Source organism: Mesoplodon bidens, assembly GCF_964165515.1.
Source record: "Mesoplodon bidens genome assembly, chromosome: 13".
NCBI lineage: Eukaryota > Metazoa > Chordata > Mammalia > Artiodactyla > Ziphiidae > Mesoplodon > Mesoplodon bidens.
In genome coordinates this window covers 8,759,860-8,777,057 of record NC_138169.1, presented here as the reverse complement: position 1 = coordinate 8,777,057, position 17,198 = coordinate 8,759,860, and the positions used below count along the sequence as shown (strand labels likewise).

At 47.2% G+C, this 17,198-nt stretch overlaps 1 protein-coding gene across 4 annotated transcripts in view; it reads right to left on the bottom strand.

Moving 5' to 3' along the window:
* Positions 1 to 542: 542 nt before the first annotated feature.
* CAMKK2 (calcium/calmodulin dependent protein kinase kinase 2) overlaps positions 543 to 17,198 on the bottom strand; it is a 56,328-nt gene continuing 39,672 nt past the window's right edge. For 3 of the 4 annotated variants that reach the window (XM_081253186.1, XM_081253188.1, XM_081253189.1), the window contains 3 exons: positions 13,826 to 13,926; positions 13,245 to 13,287; positions 543 to 3,772 (listed from right to left, as the gene is read on the bottom strand). In XM_081253186.1, coding sequence (XP_081109312.1) covers positions 3,608 to 3,772; positions 13,245 to 13,287; positions 13,826 to 13,926 — 309 coding nt within the window. In that variant the 3' untranslated portion in view covers positions 543 to 3,607. The remainder of the gene's footprint in view (positions 3,773 to 13,244; positions 13,288 to 13,825; positions 13,927 to 17,198) is intronic. The other variant, XM_081253187.1, reaches the window with a different exon arrangement.

The window sequence follows — 17,198 nt, the reverse complement described above, 5'->3', positions numbered from 1 at the left end:
AAAACCGGCACCCATCCAGGCTCTGCAGAACACTGAATCTGCTGGCAAATTCAGCCTACTTTCTGAGCCTCGGTTTACAGATGATCCATAAAATGGGGTTAATACCTACCTCACGGGTGAAGTGTCACGTTGCGTGCCTACCCGCAGGACGTATTCAATGTGTGATTAAAACTGCTCCCGTAGCTGCTCGCCTGTTTGGTCTCCATCAGAAGAACCTATATCAGTGACCTGCCTGGCAGAGCAGTGCTTTGCAAGCTTCAGCATACAGGTGAGTCACCTGGGGATCTTGTTTAAATGGGGCCTGGGAATATGAATTTCTAACCCAGTCCCAGGTGATGCTGACACTGCTGATCCGGGGACCACACCCTGAGTAGCGAGGTACTAGGACATGCTTAAACTAGGGATTTGCTGAGTACATCAGCCCTGATGGGCATCTCATCTTGCTGTCAGCTTAAGGAAGGAAAACAGACATAAGGACAGATGACCTCGAGAGCACTGACTTAATTAAACGACCAACAAAAACATCCCAAAGAGGCCCAGGCTTTGCACCATTTTGCTGTCTGTTTATTTCAAGTTTACAGAGAAGCTTAAACATTTGTGGAAAAACACCGAAGGCTTATTTTTCTCTTAAGTTCATGTACTTTTTAGTGATAAATACACAGTATTTAACTTTGTACACCTGATAAAAGGAAAATGCATAGTAGAAAGGATCAGGAATAAAACAGAAGCATCGGGCATGAAATCAATCACAGGATAGAAAAGTCAGCAGTCCCACGAAACTCGGCCCGTAAAGCTGGAGAGAAGATGGGAATCAACGACCTTGAAACCTTCCCTAGCACCTTGGAAGTGAGTGGAGGTCTTGGTTCTTTCCCCTGGCAACGTGAAGCTCCCCTTTGGAAGATGGGTGAGAGCGACAGGTGGAGCCTGTGTCTAAATGCACAGCTTTCCCCTCCTTGTCCTGAAAGGCTTTGAGGAGGGGAGCCCTAGCTCACGGAAAAGCCCAGACCAGAGGGGAGATGGCCTCTCGGGCCCCAAGTGCCAACAAGGGGCTAGATAAGGCTTTATGGGAGCCACCGGCCAGGCTGCGGAATAGATGGGGAAGTGGAACAGGACAGAAGAAAGATGGGTAGAGAACATGTGCTGCTTCAAAGCCACAGGTGCAGGCCACCGCCTGCTTACACCAAACTGGTCCCACAGATGAGCCAGTAATGGAAGAGACGGATAGGCATCCTTTTTGCTCACCTGGAAAAGCTTCTGCCCTTTCCTGACAGAGCCGGCTTTTGAAAAAAATCAACGTTTGTGCTTTAGGAGTGGAGACAAACCCCAAGAGTTTGAGCTCCAAGTAGCTCTAATGCTTTATGTTACAGCCCTCTCTGCTTATACTTTTCTCAGTGGGGCGGTTCCTTTCCACAGCATTCTTTGGTGTTTCTTAAGTGTCAAAAAAAAACAAAGAATGTGGGCCTCCCCCAACCCACCCGCCTACATAGCTCAGTGCTGCCTGATTGCTGGCCTTCCACACGTGAACCCTTAGACGGAGAGTTTCGTGGTGGGAGAAATGGCGTCGCCCGATGCAGTTGTGTAAACACAGGAGGAGTTCTGCAGAGGCTCTGCATGCTGCCCGCCCTCCCTGGGCGAGCCACTCGGCCAGGCCAGAGTCCAAACAAACAGGCTAGGACTAAGACTAAGGACCGGTTGACCTGAACCACTGCAAGGTGCTTACTGCAAACTAACCAGACCCTGTTTGCTCCCAGGAAGGCTGGAGCCTGTAAATTTAAACAAGCACAGGAGGTGAGAGGAAGTACCAGATTACAGAAAGAAAGCAAGCAGGCCAGAGGGCCCTCCAGCAGATGGGTGTCCTTTGCTCTTGGAAACCAGCATTCTCGAACTCGGTACTGCTTTTAAGGTAGCAAGAAAAGTCTGGCTAAACGACCGTCAGGAGCTTGTGAAGGCCCGTGGAAGCCAAGAACACCCGGGCTCTGTGAACGCGCTGGCCGGGGGGAACGAGGCCTGCTTCTCTGTCTCTCTGCAAAAAGTCCTCGTACCAGCACTGATCAGCCAGAAACTACAGGAAAGCATGTCCTTCTGAGCCCAATTACTGACACTGTTTCCCCCAAGCCAGATTCCACAGAGCACTGGGAATTCCAAAGAAGGAAGGAAGACAAAGTCCTTCCAATTTTCCTCGCTCTTGAACTTCACACTCACCTATGTGTGGCTCTGGAAGAAGTCCGCTTGAACTGCAACCAAACTTCCCAAGGTTGGTTGGAAGTCAAAAAGGTAAACTTTTTCTTTCTGGACTTCTGGCTACAAAAAGGAACTCCCTGTACCAAGCCCTGGTTCCCTTGGACCTGAGGACTGCTCTAGGTTTCAATAATCTTCTCTTAAAGGGTGCCCTTAAGTTATTGTATAGATCCAAACAGAGCTTTGCCGGTAAGGATGATCGTTTGTGTCTCAGCTGAATGAAAGTATTTCTTAACTGGCCCTCCAGAAACTGGATAAGTGTTTCACTGACTACAACAATCAGCTAGTATTTAAGAAGAAAACAGAACCTTAGCAGCCTCTAGAATACACAGGTTATAAACAAGGTGAGCTGCTAATATACAGGCATAGATTTCATTGGCTCTAACTCCGACCACATCCCTGAAGCCACGGGAGAGATCCTGGAAGCTCGAAATGATTTCTGAACTGCTCTAGAGTTCAGACTGGTTAGAAAATTGAAAGTATTTTTTGTTGTTTACTCTTAAGCCATGTAATGTACATGGAAGTGTAGGATTTCACCCTGAAGTTTTTGTAATTTAACAAGAGATTTACCAGAGCTCCCTCAACTACTGAAGAAAAGTTTCAGCTTTGAGCGGCTGTCATAAAGAAACACACTTGTTCAGTCCTTTAGGGGAGATGTCCCACCACAACCACTGAATGCCCCTCTGAGGCTGGAAAATACCCCCTGTGAAGCTGTTAAGTGTCAAGCCCTTTCCGTTTTCCTGACTACAGCTCTACTCATAAAAAAAATTTTTAAGTCCTTCTCAGGAATAAGTTGCATCGAAGCTCCCTGCAGCTACTGAGGGCTAGCCCTGTCCTGACTCCTTGAGTCCACAGTTCTAGAAGGTGCCACGGTTCAGGGCTTGGGGTTTTGTGCGAAGTCACACCCACTCTTCCCCTCCCTTTCAAATGCAGCGAGTGTGGTCTCAGACCACACCACCAGAGTTTCCTGCCAGTTTTCCCCGATTTTCAAACTCCACACACGTTCACTTGGTATATCTGACATGATTCTGAGTCCACAAGGAAGGATTTTTGGCATAAAAACATTTTAAAAAGCAATTGTCCCCAAATGTATGTGGCTTTGGGTCTGCAACTCCTCACACCCTCCCATTCAGCCAGCCAGCGGCCAAGGTCGATGTCATGGAGTCGTCTTTTTTTTTTTTTTTTTTGTCTCCTTTAAAACAATAAAGAAATCAAACAAACAAATGGGAAAAACAACAACAACAACAATAACCAGAGATGATGGTCATGGCTCTACACACGTGCTCGGTTTCCGTAGGACATGCTGCTATGGAAACGCAGGGCGCGGCCCGCGGAGGTGAGACGTGCATGCGAGGTCGAGGTCCGGCAGCTACTCCATCACCTCGTCCGGCCGCGGAGGATGCGTCCGCTTGCCGGAGCCGGGGGCCAGGGCCCCCCGACTCTCCACCCCTGGGCCGCCTTTCACAAGAGCGCTTCCTCCTCCCCTACGGGAGGCGGGTCGGGGCCCCGGAGGCTGTCTTCGCTGCCTTGCTTCCTGCTCACCAAACAGAAAACCCGTGTTAAGACCCAGCGCAATGCTGGCACGGCCCTGAACCAAGGTTTCCCGCGGCCCTGCACCACCTGGGACGGACATTATTTACTTAACTTCTTTTAGATTCTCTCCCCCGTTTTTCTTGCTCACATGAAAGTTTCAAAGGAGACTTTGTATCCCCTCTGTAAATGGAAAACCAGCATCATGTGCAAAAATAGCAAGGAACAATAAAAATAGCTGTTAATCTAGGGGCCTAACGCCTAAAATCATGGCACATGTCACAAGTCATGTGTGGGCTCCACACTGGGGCCTGTTCACTGAGGGCTTTAGGCTCTAAGCCCTTGCAGGGTAGGAACCGTGACACTTGTCTTCAGCCCCCAGGTGCGTTTCCTGGGGGGCAACGAGCAGCACGCCTGACTTGGCCTGGCACATAGCCAGCCTTCAGGAAATGGTCGTCAACAGAACTGCCCTCACACACAGGCCCAGGGGACACCTCCGACGAAGAGAAGGGCCCTCAACTCGGCAATGTGTGATCAGAGCAGGAGACCAAGTTGGTGGGAAGAAGTGTCCTGGTGTCCCCAGTGAGAGCTGCCTGGGGTGACAGACATGGGCAGTGCGATGGGAAATGTGAGGGAAAGTCCCTAAGGAGAGGCCCAAACCCTTTGCCATCATCAAGCAAACAATGCCCCTCCTAAGGGGAGCTATTGGGCTTGCTATGCAGGACTAATGTCTATTGTGTGCCCTAGGCCCGAGGGGCAACTGCCCTTGCACGAGGGAAGGGCAAGCGTGATGTCTGTACACTCCTAGGAAGAAACTCCTCTTTGTTTAAAACTCACACTCACTGGCTTTTACGTTTCTGCCAAAGAATAGGGGGTCAAGTCTCCTGGGAGGAGAGTTGTAACTGGATAACCAGTGAGGCCCTACAGCTGCCTGCTCACACCAGCTGGTCTCCCTGCAGACAGCTAGTGGGCCATGGGCCCAAGGCCTCTAATGACTGACTGAGCCCTAAGAGCTCCAGAGTGCCGGACCACTGGGACAACCAAAGCATCCCACCTGTGGGCTGAGGGCAAGGGCAGGTAATCCCCAGGTGCTGCTGGGACTGAGGTGAGGGAATAAAGAGGCAGTAAAGTCCTCTGGGCCAATATCGGTCTTTGGTGTCTTGCAACTTTGATCTCATTAAAAATAAAAGGTGAAATAAACAACAGACGTGCATGAAAAGGGAGGCAAACTCCAAAACTGAGGTTGAGAAGAGAAGGGCCCAGCAAAGGCCAGCCCATTAGGCTTCACCCTGTCACCCTGTGAGGCTCAAAGCATAGGCAGGGTCACCCCATCATCTGCTGCAGAGATGGCTGGGAACAATTTGGCAGGGACAAAGGCAGCCTTCGCAGGCTGTTGATGACTGGCTCTGATGGCTAACTGCCGCTTTCCCTGCTCCTTTTTTAAGCATAAATGATCCCCAAATGGTCTTCCTATATTATCATATAAGCACCTGACTCATGGTGGCCAATAAATTCCATCTCAGAAGCCAACTCCTAACAAACAGAAACAGCTGCTGCTTCTACAAGAATGTTCACAGCAGCATTATTCATGCCTGATAGCCTCCAAAATGGAAACAATGTCCATCACCAGACGAATGGAGAAATAAAATGTGGGTATATCCATAAAATGGAATATGATCCAGCCATAAAAAGGAATGAAGTTGGGAGAGGAACCAAGATGGCAGAGTAGAAGGACGTGCTCTCACTCCCTCTTGTGAGAACACCAGAATCACAAATAGCTGCTGGACAGTCATCAACAGGAAGACACTGGAACTCACCAAAAAAGATACCCCACATCCAAAGACAAAGGAGAAGCCACAATGAGACGGTAGGAGGGGCGCAATCACAGTAAAATTAAATCCCTTAGCTGCTGGGTGGGTGACTCACAGACTGGAGAACACATATACCACAGAAGTCCACCCACTGGAGTGAAGGTTCTGAGCCCCACGTCAGGCTTCCCAACCTGGGGGTCCAGCAATGGGAGGAGGAATTCCTAGAGAATCAGACTTTGAAGCCTAGTGGGAATTGACTGCAGGACTTCAACAGGACTGGGGAAAACAGAGACTCCACTCTTGGAGGGCACACACAAAGTAGTGTGCGCATTGGGACCCAGGGGAAGGAGCAGTGACCCCAGGGGAGACTGAACCAGACCTACCTGCTAGTGTTGGAGGGTCTCCTGCGGAGGCAGGGGATGGCTGTGGCTCACCGTGGGGTCAAGAACACTGGGAGCAGAAGTTCTGGGAAGTACTCCTTGGCATGAGCCCTCCCAGAGTCTGTCATCAGCCCCACCAAAGAGCCCGGGTAGGCTCCAGTGTTGGGTTGCCTCAGGCAAAACAACCAACAGGGAGGGAACCCAGCCCCACCCATCAATAGTCAAGCAGATTAAAGTTTTACTGAGCTCTACCCACCAGAGCAACAGTCAGCTCTACCCACCACCAGTCCCTCCCACTAGGAAACTTACACAAGCCTCTTAGATAGCCTCATACACCAGAGGGCAGAGGGCAGAGAGCAGAAGCAAGAAGAACTATAATCCTGCAGCCTGTGGAACAAAAACCACATTCACAGAAAGAGAGACAAGATGAAAAGGAAGAGGGCTATGTACCAGATGAAGGAACAAGATAAAACCCCAGAAAAACAACTAAATGAAGCGGAGATAGGCAACCTTCCAGAAAGAGAATTCAGAATAATGATAGTGAAGATGATCCAGGATCTCGGAAAAAGAATGGAGGCAAAGATCGAGAAGATGCAAGAAATGCTTCAAAAAGACCTAGAAGAAATAAAGAACAAACAGAGATGAACAATACAATAACCAAAATGAAAACTACACTAGAAGGAATCAATAGCAGAATAACTGAGGCAGAAGAACGGATAAGTGACCTGGAAGACAGATGGTAGAATTCACTGCTGTGGAACAGAATAAAGAGAAAAGAATGAAAAGAAATGAAGACAGCCTAAGAGACTTCTGGGACAACATTAAATGCAACAACATTCGCATTATAGGGGTCCCAGAAGGAGAAGAAAGAGAGAAAGGACCAGAGAAAATATTTGAAGAGATTAGAGTCAAAAACTTCCCTAACATGGGAAAGGAAATAGCCACCCAAGTCCGGGAAGCACAGAGTCCCATACAGGATAAACCCAAGGAGAAACACGCTGAGACACATAGTAATCAAATTGGCAAAAATTAATGACAAAGAATAATTACTGAAAGCAGCAAGGGAAAAATGACAAATAACATACAAGGGAACTCCCATAAGGTTAACAGCTGATTTCTCAGCAGAAACTCTACAAGCCAGAAGGGAGTGGCATGATATACTTAAAGTGATGAAAGGGAAGGACCTACAACCAAGATTACTCTACCCGGCAAGGATCTCATTCAGATTCGATGGAGACATCAAAAGCTTTACAGACAAGCAAAAGCTAAGAGAATTCAGCACCACCAAACCAGCTCTACCACAAATGCTAAAGGAACTTCTCTAAGTGGGAAACACAAGACAAGAAAAGGACCTACAAAAAAACCCCAAAACAATTAAGAAAATGGTAATAAGAACATACATATTGGGGTTTCCCTGGTGGTGCAGTGGTTAAGAGTGTGCCTGCCAATGCAGGGGACACGGGTTCAATCCCTGACCCGGGAGGATCCCATATGCCGCGGAGCAACTGAGCTCATGCGCCACAATGCTGAGCCTGAGCTCTGGAGCCCACAAGCCACAACTACTGAGCCCACATGCCACAACTACAGAAGTCTGCGCGCCTAGAGCCTGTGCTCCACAACAAGAGACTCCACGACAATGAGAAGCCTCCACTCGCCACAACTAGAGAAGGCCCGCGCTCAGCAATGAAGACCCAACACAGCCATAAATAAATAAATAAATAAATACATTTATTTTAAAAAATGAACATACATATCAATAACTACCTTAAACGTGACTGGATTAAATGCTCCAACCAAAAGACACAGGCTTGCTGAATGGATACAAAAACAAGACCCATATATATGCTGTCTACAAGAGATCCACTTCAGACCTAGGGACACATACAGATTGAAAGTGAGGGAATGGAAAAACATATTCCATGCAAATGGAAATCAAAAGAAAGCTGGAGTAGCAATCCTCATATCAGATAAAATAGACTTTATTTTATTTTTTATTTTATTTTATTTTTTTTTGCGGTACGCAGGCCTCTCACTGTTGTGGCCTCTCCCGTTGCGGAGCACAGGCTCCAGACGCGCAGGCTCAGCGGCCATGGCTCACGGGCCCAGCCGCTCCGCGGCATGTGGGATCTTCCCGGACCCGTGTCCCCTGCATCAGCAGGTGGAATCTCAGCCACTGCGCCACCAGGGAAGCCCTAAAATAGACTTTAAAATAAAGGCTGTTACAAGAGACAAGGAAGGACACTACATAATGATAAAGGGATCAATCCAAGAGAAGATATAACAATTATAAATATAATATGCGCCCAACATAGGAGCACCTGAATACATAAGGCAACTGCTAACAGCTATAAAAGAGGAAATCGACAGTAACACGATAATAGTGGGGGACTTTAACACCTCACTTACACCAATGGAGAGATCATCCAAGCAGAAAATGAATAAGGAAGGACAAGTTTTAAATGACACAACAGACCAGATAGACTTAATTGATATTTATAGGACATTCCATCCAAAAACAGCAGATTACACTTTCTTCTCAAGTGCGCACGGAACGTTCTCCAGGATAGATCACATCTTGGGTCACAAATCAAGCCTCAGTAAATTTAAGAAAACTGAAATCATATCAAGCATCTTTTCTGACCACAACGCTATGAGATTAGAAATGAATTACAGGGGAAAAAACATAAAAAACACAAACACATGGAGGCTAAACAATACGTTACTAAATAACCAAGAGATCACTGAAGAAATCAAAGAGAAAATTAAAAAATACCTAGAGACAAATGACAATGAAAACACGACCATCCAAAACCTATGAGATACAGCAAAAGCAGTTCTAAGAGAGAAGTTTATAGCTATACAAGCCTACCTCAAGAAACAAGAAAAATCTCAAACAATCTAACCTTACACCTAAAGGAACTAGAGAAAGAAGAACAAATAAAACCTAAAGTTAGCAGAAGGAAAGAAATCATAAAGATCAGAGCAGAAATAAATGAAATAGAAACAAAGAAAACAATAGCAAAGATCAATAAAACTATAAGCTGGTTCTTTGAGAAGATAAACAAAATTGATAAACCATTAGCCAGACTCATCAAGAAAAAGAGGGAGAGGACTCAAATCAATAAAATTAGAAATGAAACAGGAGAAGTTACAACAGACACCACAGAAATACAAAACATCCTAAGAGACTACTACAAGCAACTCTATGCCAATAAAATGGGCAACCTGGAAGAAATGAGCAAATTCTTAGAAAGGGATAACCTTCCAAGACTGAACCAGGAAGAAATAGAAAATATGAACAGACCAGTCACAGGTAATGAAATTGAAACTGTGATTAAAAATCTTCCAACAAACAAAAGTCCAGGACCAGATGGCTTCACAGGTGAATTCTATCAAACATTTAGAGAAGAGCTAACATCCACCCTTCTCAAACTCTTCCAAAAAATTGCAGAGGAAGGAACACTCCCAAACTCATTCTAGGAGGCCACCATCACCCTGATACCAAAACCAGACAAAGATACTACAAAAAAAGAAAATTACGGGCCAATATCACTGATGAATATAGATACAAAAATCCTCAACAAAATACTAGCAAACAGAATCCAACAACACATTAAAAGGATCATACACCATGATCAAGTGGGATTTATCCCAGGGATGCAAGGATTCTTCAATATATGCAAATCAATCCATGTGATACACCATATTAACAAATTGAAGAATAAAAACCATATGATCATCTCAATAGATGCAGAAAAAGCTTTTGACAAAATTCAACACCCATTTATGATAAAAACTCTCCAGAAAGTGGGCATAGAGGGAACCTACCTCAACGTAATAAAGGCCATATAAGACAAACCCACAGCAAACATCATTCTCAATGGTGAAAAACTGAAAGCATTTCCTCTAAGATCAGGAACAAGACAAGGATGTCCACTCTCACCACTATTATTCAACAGTCTTGGAAGTCCTAGCCATGGCAATCAGAGAAGAAAAAGAAATAAAAGGAATACAAATTGGAAAAGAAGAAGTAAAACTGTCACTGTTGGCAGATGACATGATACTATACATCCTAAAGATGCCACCAGAACACTACTAGAGCTAATCAATGAATTTGGTAAAGTTGCAGGATACAAAATTAATGCACAGAAATCTCTTGCATTCCTATACACTAATGCTGAAAAATCTGAAAGAGAAATTAAGGAAACACTCCCATTTACCATTGCAACAAAAAGAATAAAATACCTAGGAATAAACCCACCTAGGGAGACAAAAGACCTGTATGCACAAAACTATAAGATATTGATGAAAGAAGGGAAAGATGATACCAATAGATGGAGAGATATACAATGTTCTTGGATTGAAAGAATCAATATTGTGAAAATGACTATACTACCCAAAGCAATCTACAGATTCAATGCAATCCCTATCAAATTACCAATGGCATTTTTTACAGAACGAGAACAAAAAATCTTAAAATTTGTATGGAGACACAAAAGACCCCGAATAGCCAAAGCAGTCTTGAAGGAAAAAAGCAGTCCTGGAGGAATCAGACTCCCTGACTTCAGACTATACTACAAAGCTACAGTAATCAAGACAATATGGTACTGGCACAAAAACAGAAATATAGATCGATGGAACAGGATAGAAAGCTCAGAGATAAACCCATGCACCTATGGTCAACTAAACTATGACAAAGGAGGCAAGGACATACAATGGAGAAAAGACAGTCTCTTCAATAAGTGGTGCTGGGAAAACTGGACAGCTACATGTAAAAGAGTGAAATTAGAACACTCCCTAACACCATACACAAAAATAAACTCAAAATGGATTCAAGACCTAAATGTTAAGACCGGACACTATGAAACTCTTAGAGGAAAACATAGGAAGAACACTCTTTGACATAAATCACAGCAAGATCTTTTTTGATCCACCTCCTAGAGTAATGGAAATAATAACAAAAATAAACAAATGGGACCTAATGAAACTTCAAAGCTTTTGCACAGCAAAGGAAACCATAAACAAGACGAAAAGACAACCCTCGGAATGGGAGAAAATATTTGCAAACGAATCAACCAACAAGGGATTAATCTCCAAAATATATAAACAGCTCATGCAGCTCAATATTAAAGAAACAAACAACCCAATCCAAAAATGGGCAGAAGACCTAAATAGACATTTCTCCAAAGAAGACATACAGATGGCCAAGAAGCACATGAAAAGCTGCTCAACATCACTCATTATTAGAGAAATGCAAATCAAAACTACAATGAGGTGTCACCACACACCAGTTAGAATGGGCATCATCAGAAAATCTACAAATGACAAATGCTGGAGAGGGTGTGGAGAAAAGGGAACCCTCTTGCACTGTTGGTGGGAATGTAAATTGATACAGCCACTATGGAGAACAGTATGGAGGTTCTTTAAAAAACTAAAAATAGAATTACCACATGATCCAGCAATCCCACTACTGGGCATATACCCAGAGAAAACCATAATTCAAAAAGACACATGCATCCTAATGTTTATTGCAGCACTATTAACAATAGCCAGGTCATGGAAGCAACCTAAATGCCCATCGACAGATGAATGGATAAAGAAGTTGTGGTACATATATACAATGGAATATTACTCAGCCATAAACAGGAACGAAATTGAGTCATTTGTTGAGATGTGGATGGATCTAGAGACTGTCATAAAGAGTGAAGTCAGAAAGAGAAAAACAAATATCGTATATTAACGTATGTATGTGGAACCCAGAAAAATGGTACAGATGAACCGGTTTGCAGGGCAGAAGTTGAGACACAGATGTAGAGAACAAACGTATGGACACCAAGGGGGGAAAACCCCGGGGTGGGTGGGGATGGTGGTGTGCTGAATTGGGTGATTGGGATTGACATGTATACACTGATGTGTATAAAACTGATGACTAATAAGAACCTGCTGTATAAAAAAATAATAATTTTAAAAAAAGGAATGAAGTTCTGACACCTGCTGCATCATAGATGAACCTTGAAAACATTATGCTGAGTGAAAGAAGCCAGACACAAAGGCCACATACTATATGATTCCATTTATATGAAATGTCCAGAATATGCAAATCTATAGAAACTGACAGTAGATTCGTGCTGGCTGGGGAACGGGGGAGCTGGGTGGTGAGAGCTAAGGGTACAGGGTTTCTTCTTGGGCTAATGGAAATGTTCAAAAACTGATTGTGGGGGGCTTCCCAGGTGGCGCAGTGGTTGAGAGTCCGCCTGCCGATGCAGGGGACACAGGTTCATGCCCCAGTCCGGGAGGATCCCACATGCTGCAGAGCGGCTGGGCCCACGAGCCATGGCCGCTGAGCCTGCGCGTCCGGAGCCTGTGCTCCACGATGGGAGAGGCCACAACAGTGAGAGGCCCGCGTACAGAAAAAATAAATAAATAAATAAAACTGATTGTGGTGATGGTCGCACAACTTTGTGAATATATTAAAAACTATTGAATTATACACTCTAAATGGGTATGTGATTTATGGCTCAATAAAGCTGCTTTGAAAACTTTAAAATGGCTGCCTGGAGCTCCCAGCTGATAACGAGGTGGTGAGCTGGGCTCCGTGCACAGAGTACTGGGCCTGCTGTCCTGCCACAGGCACGGGGCGGGGGGCAAGTGGCAGCAGGGGTGCAAGTATTTGTCACCTCAGTCTTGCGGGGACAAAAATTCTCATCTGTCCTGGGAGGTGCTGGGAGTACTGAGGTGGGTATGTGTTTGGAAGAGGCTGGCTGACTGGTGAAAAGGTCCGGATGCTCCCCAGAGGAAGGGGACTCTCACACTCATTTGCAACAGGTTGGAAGGGGACTGATTTTCTAGGTCTTAACCCATCAGAGAAGAAAGGGTGGATGCTGGAGAGCCCCAGGGGGGAGCCCCCGAGCACAGCATGCCCGATCTAGGCTCTGACCGCTGACCCAGAGCAGGGGCTGCCTCGGCCGTGACACAGCTTCAATGCCATTGACGTGCACTGAGCACATGTGGGTGCCCGACTAGGTCTAAGACCTGGGTGAGTTCACAGGCATTCCAGGTGGAGCGCCATGCACCCGCAGCCCCAGCCCACATGCACAACCCACCGTCGGGTCCAAGCCCCTGGATGCCCCTCGTTTTCTTCCTGGGTCCGGAGGCCCAAGGTGAGCCTGGGCACAGCAGCCTGGGCTGGAAGGAACGTCCGCCTGGGTGGGGATGCCCCGTGCTCTGCAGCTGCCCCCGCCCCCAGGCCCTGGCAGAGGCTAAGGCGCAGGCAGGCAGGCGTTACCTTGGGCTCAGACAGGGGCTCACACTCCCTGGTTGGTTTTTTGCTGGAATCGCCAGAGGGGAGGGAAAAGGGAAGTGAGAAGGGACACTTGGGATCCATGGGATTCCTGTCCCCCACCCCAGAGACACTCAGACCCCGAACACCAGCTTCACGGAGCTGTTGCCAGGGCAGTTAGGAGCAGGACACCTCTCCGCCGTGAGACGTGGGGTCCCATGAGCGAGACTGGCCTTGCTCACCCATCGCAGGGACAAAATCCCACTGTCAAGCATGCATGCTTTGGGGTCAAACAGCCTTTCTGATTGTCAACCACTCCCCCACGCTCGTTAAAGTGCAAGTCCCCCGGAGAAAGGTCAAACTTCCCTGTGGATTAGCTGTCAGCAAAGGAGGCGGGCTGAGTCCAGGGTGGGGCAAAACCAAAGCCAGCGGCTGTTCGGGTCTCCCCAGTGTGCCCAGTGGGGCTGGTCTGAGTCTTTCTGGACACGGCCGCTGCAGGGCTGGGCCCACACAGAGTCGGCTGGGCAGGGCTGCCCTGCATTCAGCCTCCAGCTCCCCACCCCAGAGGAAGGCAGGTGGACACTCACAAGAGCAGGTTTCCAGGCGCTGACAGCGAGCGCTCCTCCCGCCGGCTGCCCTCAAACGGGTTCCCGAAGGAGCGTTTTCGTATCATGGTCTTCACCAGGATCTGGAGGAAAGAGAGGAGGCTCAGCCACCTGGGGGAGATTCCAGGCAGCATCCTCCCTCGTGCCACTCCACCAGTCCCGTCTACCTCTTCCTTTCTCCCCACAGCCCACCCCCGCCGCCTGCCAGCTCCCAGGGCTTGTGGCTGATGGCAGGCCTTTGAGAGACACCCACCAGGGATCCAGCAGCCAAAGCCATCACCAAGTCTCACTGGCCTGCTCCTCAAATCTCCACGGCTCCCTGGCTGCCAACAAGATAAGGTCTAAACTCCTCAGTCTGACATTCAAGGCCTGGCATAAGCTAGTCTTGGCCTACTCAACTGCCAGGGGACCCTGTACTCCAGGAGAGCTGGCCTGTATTGTCCGTCCAGTACCCCTGGTACCATCTGTCTCACCTGAGCCATCACTGGACATGCCCTCCTGGCCCATCAACCTGTCTCATCTTCAAGGCCAGGCCTTTATTTTGGGTGGAAGCCATCTACAACCAACCCAACAAGTAACCAACTATTGCTTCCCAGGTATAATCCTGGGAGGCGGATGGGAGTCACTGCACTTTTAACTGAAATGTAATTCACACAGCAAAAAATTCTCCATTTTAAAGTGTACAATTCAACGGTTTTTAGCATATTCACATCACCACTGTCTAATTTCAGAACATTTACATCACCCCGAAAAGAAACCCAGTACCCATTAGCAGTCAGTCCCCATTCCTCCTCCCCTCCAGCCCCTGGCAACCACCAATCCACTTTCTGTCTCTATGGGTTTGTCTATTCTCATTTCATACAAATGGAATCATTCAGTACGTGCCCTTTGGGGTCTGGCTTCTTTCACTCGGAGTAATGTTTTCAAGGTCCATCCACGCTGCAGCACGAATCATTGCTTTATTCCTTTTTATGGCCTGGTAATAATCCTTTGTGTGTATATGCCACATTTTGTTTATTCATTCATCCTTTGGACTGTTTCCACTTCGGGGCTATTGTGACTAATGCTGCTATGAACAATTTGTGTACAAGTTTTTGTGTGGACACTTTCCACACAAAATGTTTTCGTTTCTCTTGGGTGTACACCTAGGAGTGGAATTCTTGGATCATTTGGTAACTCTATGTTTAACATTTTTAGGGGCTGCCAGACTGTTTTCTACAGTGGCTACACAGTTTTTTACAGTCCCACTAGCAATACAAAATGGTACCAGTTTCTCAGGGGGCTGCATTTTAGCTGCCGATGAGAAATATCTGTCCCAGTCTAAGGAACTGAGGAAACATCCCAGGACACTGAGGGTGGCCAGTCCACGGGCTGGTGTGGTGTGAGGGCAAGAGAGGTCAGAGGTCCCGAAAGTCCTTTTAAGTCTGAGAGGCACTGGGAGCTGGCATGTCCACTGTCGTGAGGGGGAACACTTTGGTGTCCCCCACCCCATCCACCCTAAGACAGACTGGGTCCGCAGCTTGGCTGGGAAACACCTGCCAGAGGAGGGGATCTTTGGGGAAAAGGTAGTATCCCTCCATCATGTCCCTCAGCCACTGCTCAGCTTCCCTCCTTTGCCTTCCAGTCTTCCCTTCAGCCCATCCTTTCTGAAACCCAGATCTGATTCCCTTACTCCCTGACTTGGTATCTCTCACCCATAGGAGTTTGGAACTTATCCTGTTACCAGCCAGGGAGTCATGGAAGCTTCATAGTGTTGCTTTTGGCTGCTGTATTTCATGAAGGAATTTTCAAGGAAGTGGCCTCAACACCCTGTAAGGGTCTGGCCTCCTTCCAAGCAGAGCATGATGCCTCAAGCTGTTTCATGTATTGACTGAGCCTGTGGATTTTATTTTTAAAGGGTTTGCTGCTAAAAGGGAAAAAAAAAAAGGGGGTTAAAAAAACACTAAGAGGTGGAAACACCCAAATGTCCATCAGCTGATGAATGGATAAACAAAATGTGCTCTAGCCATACAATGGAATACTTTTCAGCCCTAAAAGGGAATGACTGGCTACAATGTGGATGAACCTTGAAAACATTATGCTGAGTGAAAGAAACCAAACACAAAAAATCACATACTGTATGACTCCATTTATATGAAATGTCCAGAATAGGCAAATCTATAGAGACAGAAAACAGACTAATGGATGCCAGGGGCTGGGGGGAGGGGAGAACAGAGAGTGAGTGCTAACAGGTACGGGGTTTCTTTCGGGACGATGAAAATGTTCCAGAACTACAGAGGTGGTGGTTGCACAATATTGTAAATGTACTACATGCCACTGTATTGTTCACTTTAAGTGGTTAATTTTATGTTACATGAATTCTACCTCAATTTTAAAAAAAAGAAAGAAAGAAAAGAGAAACGCTGAGCTAGAGGATGAAGGCTGTGCCCCTTGGCAAGCACTCAAGGTCCCTCCCTTGCCAAGGCCCGAGCTCTGTGGTTCCTGGAACACACGGGCCTGTTTCCTCTGAGCCTTTGCAGGCACCATCCCCCCGGTGAGACTGGCCTTCCCAGTCCTCAGGACCCAGCAAAATGGGCTCCTGCCCTGTGGCGCCTCCCACTCCTGCTCCTCTCCCCGCTGGCCTGTCACCGTGTGATGGCACAAGAGGGTGATTCTTTCTTTCCAGACCCATCTTCCTTATGAGGCCAGGAGCCCCATGAGAGCTGGCACTGTCCCTTGTTCACCTCTGTAACCCCGTGCCCAGCACACCCTGGGTGCCAGGAGGGGGCCTGGGCCTCCCCGCTCCAGCCCCTCCTTCTCAGACAGCTGCTGAAGCCCTCACTTCCTCCCTGTCCCCCACAGTCCATTCTCCACGTGGGACCTTCCCAAGGCTAAAACTGATCGTGCCGCTCCCCTGAATCAAACCTCTTGGGACCAAGACTTAAACCTCTGCTGTGGCCTCAGGACTTGTGTGGTCTGGCCCCACCTCCCGTCCAGCTTCACGCCACCCTCCCTTCTTTGCCCCGCTTCAGCCACCCTGGCCTTCTTGAGGTTTCTCATGGACATGATCCCACCAGAGGATCACTGCATTTGCTGTTCCCTTTTCCAGGAATGCCCTTGCCCTTTACCCTCTCTCGGCCTGATTAACACCCCGCCATCCTCTCAGCGTGCATCTTCCAAGAGGCCTCCTCCAACCCATCACCTGGGCTGCATTCCCCTCTTAGGCGTACCCCTCGCAGCCCCTCTGTTACTTGCATAATTTATTTGTTGGTTCTTTGCCCAGCATCTGCAGGCGCCATGTTTGTTGTATTCATCTCTGTATCCCCTGCTCCCAACACAGGCCTGGGGAAACCACTCAGTGTTCAAGAAGTGTTTC